Source organism: Chironomus tepperi, unplaced genomic scaffold (assembly GCF_022539635.2).
Source record: "Chironomus tepperi strain 1889 unplaced genomic scaffold, CSIRO-AGI_Ctep_v1 contig_430, whole genome shotgun sequence".
NCBI lineage: Eukaryota > Metazoa > Arthropoda > Insecta > Diptera > Chironomidae > Chironomus > Chironomus tepperi.
The window spans coordinates 256,107-268,109 of record NW_027226552.1 but is presented as its reverse complement, the minus strand read 5'-3'; the positions used below and the strand labels follow the sequence as shown (position 1 = coordinate 268,109).

At 33.3% G+C, this 12,003-nt stretch overlaps 3 protein-coding genes across 3 annotated transcripts; 1 reads left to right on the top strand and 2 right to left on the bottom strand.

Annotated features, from left to right (window-relative positions):
* Positions 1-7,830: 7,830 nt before the first annotated feature.
* LOC139097759 (chymotrypsin-like) lies at positions 7,831-8,965 on the bottom strand. The gene is made up of 2 exons (XM_070649720.1): positions 8,648-8,965; positions 7,831-8,593 (listed from the first exon to the last, which is right to left on the bottom strand). Exons 1-2 carry the CDS (start codon positions 8,924-8,926, stop codon positions 7,919-7,921), a joined length of 954 nt encoding a protein of 317 aa, XP_070505821.1. The 5' UTR covers positions 8,927-8,965; the 3' UTR covers positions 7,831-7,918.
* Positions 8,966-9,368: 403 nt separating this feature from the next.
* On the top strand, positions 9,369-10,304 carry LOC139097750 (brachyurin-like). The gene has a single exon (XM_070649705.1). The coding sequence runs from the start codon at positions 9,399-9,401 to the stop codon at positions 10,212-10,214; it is 816 nt and encodes a 271-aa protein (XP_070505806.1). The 5' UTR covers positions 9,369-9,398; the 3' UTR covers positions 10,215-10,304.
* A 76-nt stretch (positions 10,305-10,380) lies between these two features.
* LOC139097749 (probable tubulin polyglutamylase ttll-15) lies at positions 10,381-11,921 on the bottom strand. The gene is made up of 3 exons (XM_070649704.1): positions 11,418-11,921; positions 10,739-11,356; positions 10,381-10,687 (listed from the first exon to the last, which is right to left on the bottom strand). The coding sequence occupies exons 1-3, from the start codon at positions 11,714-11,716 to the stop codon at positions 10,390-10,392; spliced, it is 1,215 nt and encodes a 404-aa protein (XP_070505805.1). The 5' UTR covers positions 11,717-11,921; the 3' UTR covers positions 10,381-10,389.
* Between the last annotated feature and the right edge of the window lie 82 nt (positions 11,922-12,003).

Below are 12,003 nucleotides of genomic sequence, written 5' to 3'. Positions count from 1 at the left end.
TCAGACAAAAAGCAATCATACACATCCTTAACCCACTCTATCCCAAAAAATAAGCACCAAAAAGTCTTGAAGACATACGACCATGTCACATATGTGAAAATAAAGAAAATGAGCATCAAAGGCAATAATTTGCATGCCATAATGAGATGAGGATGTAATTAAAAAATTATTTATGCTCAAATGATGATACAACTTGTGTACGGTGTATTGCAAAATTCTCAAATGGGCTAAAGGAACTAAAAAACTAGTTTTTCCAGTTACAATAAACATGTAAAATAGTAATATGCAGAGGGGTTAACACATATGCCTTGCGGGACATAAATAATCATCATAAGGAAGAAAGTCATAAGCACTCGTAGCATTCATGACTAGTTTTCTTAAACATTACATGCATAAATTATGAATCTTATGTGTGGTTTTCTTGATTAAAACTTTCATAACCTGCTTGTAATTATACACGATGTGAAATTTGAGATTTGTGAAAATTTTATGCTATATAATTGGAAGGGATGGAATCAATAAATTGATGATGTTTATTGCTATGTACATGTGATACAGTTTCGGAATTGGGAAGCATTTACGCTTGTTAATAATTAGTTTTGAGTTCAAGTTCTGCAACTAGAATGGCACAGGAAGGCAAAAGAGTCAATGTGGCCTGAGGTGGATATGTCAGTTTGATGTCAAAACTTCATTGAAGCCAGCTATTCTGTTAATGGACGCCAGACTGGTTGGCAGATGAATCCCAGCTTTAGGCGCCATCTGAAGGAGTGTCTGTCGAGTCTTGCCGACTCAAATTCAGGAATTGTTGCTTTATCAGTTTTCCGTTACTTGAGTAATTGAGCAATCGAGTAACTCGACTTATGATAATGAGTACAAAGTCAATTCCGGCACGAATCTACATGTAGTCGACTCAAATCCACTAAATTGCACTTATAGCACTCGTTATAGCATTCAAAAAATCAATTACCAAGTCCCAACTTCCAAAAAACTCCACTAACTTCTTCCCTTCCCAATCCCCATCCACAACAAAACAACCAGCAATAATTTATCCACCAATTTCGGCTTCATTGTCTTTCTCATTAATTTTCCTGACTCTGTTAAATATATTTAAGGAATCACATGTGTATATTATACATTACAGAACATGAAATGGAGCGTTTCATGGTGCCTGGCGACGCATATATTTTAATTGCCGACTTCTAACTATAATCTATTTTCATTTTCATAGGAAAATAGCCGGAAGGAAAATGCGAAAAAAAAAGAAATAGAAAATTGAAATTGCTAACCAAAGAAACTAGGGAGAATGATGATGATTATTGGAAAGAGACCGAAGCAGCACATATCGCTAAAAATAATAGGAGGATTATTTCTATGGCTTTGGCAAACCGCAATGTTTAGTGTATTAATGAGGAAGTTCAGAAATCAATAATTTTGTGGAATTTTTCGTTCTGGGTGTGTTTTTACAATTTAATGCTATAGCTGAATAGTTTTAGTTGATGAAATATAAGGAATCATGTCAATAAAATGATGAAATTTGTATTTGATGAAAATTTTAATTGAAATTTTTGTATCAGCCATAAAGAAAAACTTTATTATGCAATATCCCTAGCATGTGTATGATGTCATAGCTACCTCAGCACACGATTCCTTTTATGTCCGTTCATTTAATATTATTTTCATTCATACATGCTGTATGTTATGGACACAGGATATAATGGAACTGAAGCCATTCACATATATATACTGAATAAAAATCATAAACGGCAACCTGTCATGACTCCGTAATGTCGATTTATTGTCATGCTTCCTATTGTATCATTAAAAATCCCTTAGTACAATTCTTCAATTTGTCGTACATCCTGGATGGATTGATGGAATGAAAACAAAAAGTTTTTCTTCCTTTTTACGATTCAATATTTTTTCATTAAGATGTTTTTATATCCTTTTTTGAGAGATGAAATGAAAGATTTGCGCGCTCATGTAACATACAAATAATTGCCTCATAAAAATTATAATCCGAAAACTCATTAGGGAATAAAGGAACATGCAGCAGTGACCGGTTGATGGAAGGAGGATGTATTAAAAGGAAAATTGAAAATTGGAATACAAATGGAAGTTTGGAAGATGTATGAAAGTGTTTTTGAGGCGCATATAAGTTGCAGTTTATGGGAAATGACTCACAAGCTTCATGGCTTTGTGGTTAGTGTGCTGTGGATTGATTTTGATGACCTCTTGTGTCTAATCAGCGTAGAATCAAGAGAAATCAAGCCATATATAAGCAAATTGGCCAGTGCAGGAGTAAGGCCACTTTGGCTGAGTGGTTAGGCAAAAGACCAATGTACCAATCTTTCGCGAGCACGTAGGTTCGATTACCAACAGAGATCGATCTCTCGATAGCGTAATTTTACATTTTACGGCTAATATTACCGACATAATAGTGCCTGAGCGAGCAAATTCTACTGTTTAGGTTTGTAGCAGCAACTTGATCTCTCAAACAGCCAACCGGACAATCCTACATCAAAATCACAATCCCATCACATTCTTAAACCTTAAAAATCTCTCAAAATAGAGACACAAAAAAATATTCAGGAAATGTGAGTAATGATGAAAGAGAAATAGATGAAGAGCACTTATGTGTCACTGTGTAAAATACAACAAAAGAGGACAACGGCTGTCCCATAACGAAAATTTTATTGCGTCCCTTCCGAAAAAAAAAAGAAATCTTGTTAAAATGATGATGAACCCTCAAAAACACATTCAATTCCATTCAATTCAAAAATAAAACATTGAAGAATTCCATGTCCATGTGTGAAAAAATTTAATTCAATTAAAATCTCTTTTGATCATTTTCCTTTACTATGTTGTTATTGTTGTGTGTTGATGGAATTTAGTTGCTTGATGTGTCAACAGAATTTCTTTTATTTTGATCATGATGAAAGTTTGAGGGTTGATTGAGAAATTTTGTTATAAAAGATTATTTTCCGGTCAACAAATTATTTACTGAATCATTGTGAAATAATTTCGAGTGGACTTGGATGGTGTGAGGTGAGGTTTGAGGGTGAAAATTGGATTCTGGGACAGAATGTTACGTAGATTTGAAGATTTTTAATGGAAATTTAGTAATAATGAAGAAAAAATTTAGAACTAATTGTAAAATTGCCTCAACTAGGAATGGAGGTTATGCCTTACTGCTTTCTTCACTGGCCAAACATATCAATATAATCCATGACTTCCTTCAGATGACGCCTGAAACTGACCGTATCACTGGAAACCGCTTGTCATTTTTCGATATGTTTATGCATTACTCTACGTAACAAATTGGACATTGGCCAGTGTTAGAGCTAGCTGTGGACGCCATCTCATGGAGGCCATGGATCACAAATGCTCTGTCCGGTCAGCGAAAAAAGCAACTAAGTTTCTGCCTTATACCATCAAATATTCAATTTATTCTACATCAACCTATATAAAAATTCAATAAATTCGACTTTATTTCGATTATCTAAAATATTCACCCCAGACACACACTTTATGTCCTCTTCAAAAAAAGAAGAAACAATCATAAAAGTTATTATTTTATTTTAAATCATCACACAAAACAAAGATACAGCACATAACGAACATATTTTTGTACATTTCATCTTCAGTATTACATTATTTTGTGGGCTTTGTTATGATGATGATGATTTTGAAATTACATTTTTTATCGCTCAATAAATGTATGGATGGATACAAAAAAATGGTAAAAAACGAGATGAGACACACATAGGGAAAATATATGTGATTATAGTCTTTGACCCGGGTATGCTTTATAATTTTGACTGTTTGAGAATTTTGTCGAATTTTGACGGAATTGGAGTTGGTATTTTAAATTGGCGGTTGGAAGTCAGTCTAGCACAAGTCAGTCAATCGTTCAAAACTCCGGCCTAGGGTCGGCGTGACCTCAAATTAGTGCCGGATCTGATTAAAATTTACTAGAGTCACATTGGCTTTGTGCTAGATTTTGGATAGCTTAATCGGCTTGTGCTATGGATTGAGGCAAGAGACTCGCTAATAGCTACAAATCCGATATTCAAACTGTCTATCTCCATTCTCAAAGAGTCCCATTTCTAGTACCAAAAATACCATTTTCAACTTTCCATGACAAATGAGAAAAATGACGAAAATAAGAAAAAACTTTTTTTTTATAGTCATAACATAACAAAGTTTAATGAATCAGAATGTGAGGATGTAAAAAATTTTGTGCATGCCACGGCACAAGGGAATGAAGATTAATGCAATTTTATTACTAAAAATGTTGTTGTAGCGAAAAACGTTTTAATTTTATTTTTATGTAAAACGATATAAAGTTATAACTGACGATGTTTTTACATAAAGTGCCAACGAGTTGTTGTTATTGTTGCGATTCCTGTGTATTTTACTTTTTCGGGGATTAATGGATGAAGGCACAAAAACGGTCATAAAAATTAAATTTCATCTTTTTTTTTGTTATTTTTTCTATGCGATTTTTATGGATTGCAGGAAGGAAAATCTATTAAAATGAGGAACTGCCTATTGATATTTGAAAGAAATGAGTAGAAGATTGTGGTGCAAGGGGTGGAAAATTGCAATTTTTTGTTTGAAATTTTAAATTGAAAAGTTTGAAATTTTAATTTGAAAATTTTGAATTTTTGAAATTTTTTAAAATTAAATTAAATTTTTCTCGAATTTTTAAAATTGCAAAAAAATTCAAAATTTCAAGTTTTCAAATTAACCAAACATTTCCATTCCTTGCAACTGCCAAAAAAAATTCTTTTCCTGTTTTTATAGTTTTCATTTTCACTTAAACCGCTTTTATCGGCATTACGTAAATAGAATGGTCCATAAAAATTACTTTTAAGCTCCTTACACCCCTTTTTTCTTCCTTTTTTCATTTTCAACATTTATTTCCTTTCCAAATATCCCTACAATAGATCATGCATAGAACATAAAAAAAAAATGTTGAAAGAAAATCATTAAAATTGTACATTAAATCACTCAATTTTGTTCTTTCTTTACGCAACAACGCGTTTTGTTACATCGACCGATAACAAGATTAGCGATTGAAATGCTTTATTTTATGGATGCTTTTTTATGTTTTTTATGGATATATTGAATGTTTTCATCATTTTTTTGATGATTGATAAGGTGAGAGTTGGAAATATGTTTGTTGAGTGTGATGAAGGCATGGGTTGGAGGTAGGGGCATAGAGGGAGGGCGGAGGGTTACTCTAACTCTTCCCGTTCCCTCTAAGATCCTTTGAATGCGACCATTTATACTATTTGAATATAAAGAGTTGAAAAAAGGTTAGAAAAAATTGAAAAAAATTCAAAATTCAATGTTTTGTGATTCAAAAGGTATTCAGTATGCAGCACAGAATATCCGACAAAAAAAAACCATTAAAAATAGAAATTAAAAATAATCCCAGATGAGAAATAAATTTCAAAAAACTTCATCGATTCCAAAAAAAAGTGAATTAATCATTCTCAAAAATCTCACATGACAGTCCATTGTAAATCCTTTTTTATCCAATTTTAAATTCACCCAAATATTCGTATTTAGATTCGCCAAATGTTTAACAATTCAGAAAATTTTCACCAACAAATAAAAAAATAAGAAGCATGCAAATATTGACATCATAAATCACAGTTGAAATGAAAGCACGTACGATGCTCACATGCAAATTATGTGTGTAGCGTATGCATATTTAGATGCTCAATATAGGGAGAAAGTGACAGCGCACCAACAAGTGGAACTGGAAGGGAGAACAATTTTTCGGCAATTCACGCATGAAATTAAAAATTTTCAGTCCTTGATTAGCAACAGTCTTCAAAAATATCATTTTTTTGTGCTGATTCTTAAGACATTGAAGCATAAAAATGCCAGAAACTGTCAAAAAATATTTTATGACTCAACTGCCATTCGGCGATTCCGTTCTTAATGTGTGCTAAATGACATAGAATAATCACATTAAAGCTTTTCATGAAATAATTAGTTCAGCATACATATGGCAATAAAATCGGATATTCTGCAATTTATTCATTCTATATACAATATTTAATTGACTAAATTCTGTTAAAATGGACCAGTACATGTGTCATTAAAGTTAATAAAACTAATTATTTTTGCTCCTTTCTTGTTTTTGTTCAATGATTTTTATGATTTAAGACTTGACTTTCTACTTAATGAGTTTAGTTATTTTTCCTTCTCTTTTTGATTAGGGAAATTGCATTTGAACTGTTTATACTCCTATGATATTAATGAATGACCAAATATTTGGGATAATGAGTAAGATTTCCAGCTGTGATTGCAATTATGCATGCGATTTTGTAACTTATACTTGTAGTTTAATGAATGAACGGTACTTAATATTGTAAGTCCGACTATTTTAATGATAAATTGTAACGGATGTGGACAGTTGAAGCAGATGTGTCAAAAAAAGTTTATATTTAGATTTTAAAAATCAAATAAAGTGAACACAAAGGTGGTTAGTAGAGACAGTGCTGAATTTGGAATTTTAATTGGCTAAGAGCAGTCAGCCAGTTTTTTCAAAAATGTCATGAAATGTGTACGGTTTCGGTTAAGGCTTACAACCAAGGTGAGTAGTGTTAGTAAAAAGTTATAAGAACACTGTAATCAGCCGGTAATCGGACCCTGAATAGAGAAAATCCAAAAAAATGACAAATGGTCGAATTCGGTTCAAATCCACGCTAAGATTACGACGACCGGTACCGGAATTTGAATCAATTAACCGACAAGTGGCAATCAAGCCCTATTAGGTGTTCAAGTCAAATTTGACTAAGATCTGTATTTTCTAAAATATATTCCATCGACTATGAACTTCCGTATATTCTCCATTAAAATATTCAACATATAAATTCAGTACAATCTTCTTTAAATCCATTTTTCTAAGAAAATATGACTTGAGAAGTCATTAGACGGGAAGAAAGAGAACTTCACAAATTTAATGCATTTTATACAAATTCACAAGATAATCATGAATGAGGAGGATCCTTCATATATTTGCAAAAAAAAAAGTTCAATTTAAAATTTCACAAAAAAATAGAATTTTCAGCATTGAAATGATGATGATAATAATAAGTAAGTTTCCGACATACACCAACACAATAACTTGAGATTATTTTTTTGTTCATCCGAGCATTAACATATGCAGTATACGAAAAATTATATTAATAACAATGATAGTAAAAAGAAGAAGCAGCATATATACACTGTCGAGAACATGAGAATGTCGAGTGTACTTATCTGAACGCATAAAAAATATTTTTTTATTGCTTATTTTTCTCCTTTGTGACTTTCGTGATGATGCGGAGCTCATAATATTATTTTCATATAATTTTTCGAGTATGAAAAAGAAGTTTTTTGTGCTGCTTTTGATGCAGTTTGAGGTGCTTTCGTGCATAAATTTAAATGAATTTCTTTTGAGTGTGAAGTAAAATTTTGAGATTATTTTGGGGATTATTAGGATGTGAATTTGATGAAAATTGAGAATGTGGAAAGGTTTAAGTCAGGACATTGACTTCCATGTCAGCTACCATGAACAACGACTAACACAAATCCAGCTACATGTTGTTAAGGTATATAACAGATCAAACGAAGCCTTAAACGCGAATTTCCATTTGATGTCAATAGTAGAGCTTTTGGTCCAGACCTGGAAGCTCTGTGATGGACCCGTCTCTATTCGTGTCGCTCGGATATACAAATTTAAACAACATGAACTTGTCATAAAAACATTGAACATTTTACGATCAGACAGCGATAATTAACGGTAAAACAATAAGTAGACTTCAAAACTGTGTGCTCTAGGTCATGCTGTAGACTTTATTTGTAATAAAGACAAGCACGTGTCTTGTCACAAGCTTACAATTAATTTGATTTTAATCTACAAACCAAAATTACTCATCAAAATTGGAATCAACATTAGTATTCCTAAACTTGTCTTAAACCTTAAATTATATCCACTATTTACATGACTTTCAATCCATGCTAGATAACTTGTCACCCTGGTAAAAACAGCAGGAACACCAATACTACAATCTATTGCTGAAAAACTCATTATTCCAATCACAACAGTTCTGTTCCTATCAATTTCATTTGTTAAAGCTCCACCTGAGTCTCCATGACATGGCGATCGTCCACCAACTGTTGAGACACACAAGTTGAATGCGAAAATTGAACCTCTGATGGCATCTGAACATTCTTGATTTGATATAACAGGAACTGTGATGAATTGAAGAACTTCTGAGAATTCTGTATCTAAACCAGTTGATCCAAATCCACTAAAATTGGATGCCCGTCCAGTAAGATCAATTCTAGCATCTGTGACATTTGGAAGTCTTATAAGTCCAACAAATGGATGATCGAGAAGCGCTGGAGTTGCTGTTCTTAGCCTAATCAATCCAATATTGTTCATAAATGTTCTCATTTCAAAGTATGGATGAAATATCATGTCTTCCCTCTCAGTTACAGTAACATTGAATGCTGCTGGCCCGAAAATTCTATTGACAGCTCCAACAATGACTTGAATCGAATTAAAACCGACGACGCAATGAGCAGCCTGAGGTGGAAAAAGAAGTTAGACTATTGACTTTAAAAATCTGGGAATACTCACACTCAATACCCAATTGAATCTGATTAAAGCACCTCCACAAATAAACCATGTGCTTCCAGATCTCATGTGCAGTACAACTGAGTATGGGAATTGACCTAATTGAGCAATTTCTCCACCAATTATCCTCCTGTCTCCTGTGTAATTTGGAAACATATTTTTGATTGCTTCCTGATAAATTGGAAGTTCAATTGGATCTCTGAAAGCTTCTGCATCTTCATCGGTAAGACGTTGACTCAGTACGAATGGAATGAGAAATATGAAGAAAATTTGCTGCTTCATTTTTATTCAAAATTATGAGTAAGACTGAATATTTTTGATGAATTAATTGGCGAATTGGTAAAGCCGATAAAAACCAGGGTTGGGGTATGAAATATGAAGACTTAGATCTATTGCAGACCAAGCTTAGTTCCATTTCATCAACTCTGATTTTAAAAAATCAAAACAATAAGTAAGTCCATCTGATAAGATTTGAAATTTGTTTTTAATTGCTGATAAGTCATGTCTTGTCAATAAGATTAGTTTGCTGATACATTTCACCATTGATACTTTGACTCTTGTATTTATGTACCGATCAAGACGGTCTGACTATATGCGTTATCACATTCCAAAAATACGAGGCATTCTCCAATTTATCTTATCAACTTTGTGTGATTTCTCCTTGATCACTTAAAACACTGTAAATGCTTAAGATATGGCAAATCAGTCGATTTTTGTACTAAAATGTCAGTTTATCGTCGTCATTAGCCAAGAAATGAAGTTTACAATTTTATTCTTATTCGCAATTGTTGCAATTGTGAACTGTCAGGAAACAGAAGGGGATAGAAGAATTACGGGTGGAACCAATGCAGTACCTGGACAATTTCCATGGCATGCAAGATTAGAGCCATTCAATGGAATAACCAGAAGAATTTGTGGAGGAGCATTGATCAGATACAATTGGGTGCTGACTGCCGCACAGTGTATTTACGGTGCAAGAGATATTATTGTCCGACTTGGAATTGTTAACATTTTAGGAGGTGGTGGAACTTCCTTTTTGGTCAGAAATGCTAATCACATCATTACTTACCCAAACTATAATGGCGATGTTGAACATTCCATTTTTCAAAATGACATTGGATTAGTTTTTATTGCTGGTGCTTCAGAAAGTATATTAAGCAACACAATCAATACAGTTCCACTTCCAAATCCATACGCAAACTTTACTGATAGTTTTGGATTAGCAACTGGATTTGGATTAACAGAAGACGGGAACAATGCAGTTCAGTCCATGGTGCTTCAGTTTGCTTTATTGCCAATTATAACTCGTGAAGCATGTAGACAGCAGCATGGAACATCAGTCATTACAGACAATCATATTTGTGCCAATTCATTTGGTGGATCATCAACTTGCGCAGGAGATGAAGGAGCTCCATTGATTACATACATTAATTTAAATCCAGTCTTGGTTGGAATTGGAAGCACACCTTTGAAGCTATGTACGCAAGGATATGCAGCAATTTTCACCGATGTTCCACGCTATATTGACTGGATTAATCGTGTGATTGCATTTACGCCGTTTAATTTGTAATTTTAAAAGTGTATTTTGGGAAATATTTGGATGATTCCCAGATATAAGAAGATTTCTACCGGAATTTCTCAATAAAATGCTTTACAATAAGATTTTGATATTTTTATTGACAACAGTAATCATTGAAACTTGATAATCAAAAATTGTATTTTTAGTATTGCTTCTGTGTACCATCTCAACACCACTCATCATCCATCTCACATTTCGCCGACAGCCAATGAGCCAACTTCTGTGTCTTCTCAGTGAAAGTCGCAAGATTCTCAATGTCAACACTAGCTGCTGATGGAAAAATCCTTTTAAATTCACCACGTCTGTTGTGTTCTCGATAGAATCTTTGGAGATATTCTCGTTCGTCTTCTGACATGCAAGGTAAGCACAGATAACATGACTCAGATTCACATTTGTCGTCACATTCACTGCATGCTTGGGCATCGATGGCAATGTTTTGAGGTAATGAATAAATTTGAGAGTTTCTGGAGATAAATAAGCATTAAAAGTAAGCATTTAAGTATCAATGGACCTACCTTAACTCTTCGTTCAGCTCCACAAATCCCTCAGCGCCAATCAGCCTTAATGTATTATAAACAACATGCTCATAATGTATTCCATTCCGCTCATATTCCTTTTTTGATGGTGTCAAATTTGGACTCATATTGATTTCCAACAAATAAACATTAAGCTTGTCGTCAACCATAAAATCGAACCTGAACAATTCGAAGAAATTGTCTTTCGTGCATTTAAATTTCTTACATTCTTTTTGTGTGGCTTCAATCAGTTTTCTAACTTTCAATGCTACAGCCTCTATAATCGCATCATCAAATTTTTTAAATAGAGCTTCCACATCATGTCCATTGTTTCTAAGATAATTCTTAAATATGTCCAAATTATTAAAGTTATAATGACCGTCAAGTCGTTGAAAAGACTTCATATTCCAAGCATGCTTCTTGTTATCGGCAATTACATATTGTTTGAGATTCTTTGGATCGAATGGATGATATGGTTCAGAGCAGAATCGAAACAGACATTCCGGTTTATATCTATAGATGACTAGTGGATCAATTGAAGTGATAAGAACATATATTCCAATATCAAATATGTGGCCATCGATTAGAAGTGGATTTTCCAGGAAGACTTGAATGAATCTAAACAATTGTTGTAAATTAGTGTACAGCACCTCAAACTTGACTTATCTTGTCTGCATACTTATTTTTTCTATCCAAGACCTTTTGTATAGCATCCTTGGACACTAGCTGTACTCCTCTGTTGTCATAATTCTTCTCAACAAATCTCGCATTTGGATTTTCTTTAATATATTTTTGAAACTTCTCTTCGTCTCTTGGAAATGAGAAAGCAGGCAAAACATACTCAGAATTAACAGTTGTAACAAATGCACGTTTATTGCCCATGGATGGAGTTCCTGGAAAGTGATTAATTCTTTGATTTGGTTTGATTGTTGAGATCTTCTCTGGAAATCTATCGAAGGGGAACTCTATTGACCACATAATGTCCCTAAAGAAATAAACTTAAATTATTCTGGTAGATGGAATCTAAACCTTTCGAGATCCAAAACTCACCAATGCTCCTCAGTTCCATTAACCATTTTATATCCAAGTCTATCAAACACTCTCTTCATTGTCCTTAAGTTATCATTTTTATTCCACTGATTAAGCACTACAGGCCAATACGTAAATTTTCTAACTTCTTCACATTTCCTAGATTCAGTCACTCTTTCAATAATACTGATTCTAAAGTAATAAACTGATGCAAAAATGACTACAACTAAGGAAGC

What these genes read in the sequence shown, in the direction of transcription:
- LOC139097750 (XM_070649705.1), top strand. Translation starts at nt 9,399, where the DNA reads ATGAAGTTTACAATTTTATTCTTATTCGCAATTGTTGCAATTGTGAAC.
- LOC139097749 (XM_070649704.1), bottom strand. Translation starts at nt 11,716, where the DNA reads ATGTGGTCAATAGAGTTCCCCTTCGATAGATTTCCAGAGAAGATCTCA. An exon ending in GTCTTGGATAGAAAAAATAA is followed by an intron (nt 11,357 to 11,417) that starts GTATGCAGACAA and finishes ACAATTGTTTAG; the next exon opens with ATTCATTCAAGTCTTCCTGG. An exon ending in GAGCTGAACGAAGAGTTAAG is followed by an intron (nt 10,688 to 10,738) that starts GTAGGTCCATTG and finishes ATTTATCTCCAG; the next exon opens with AAACTCTCAAATTTATTCAT.
- LOC139097759 (XM_070649720.1), bottom strand. Translation starts at nt 8,926, where the DNA reads ATGAAGCAGCAAATTTTCTTCATATTTCTCATTCCATTCGTACTGAGT. An exon ending in GATTCAATTGGGTATTGAGT is followed by an intron (nt 8,594 to 8,647) that starts GTGAGTATTCCC and finishes TTTCCACCTCAG; the next exon opens with GCTGCTCATTGCGTCGTCGG.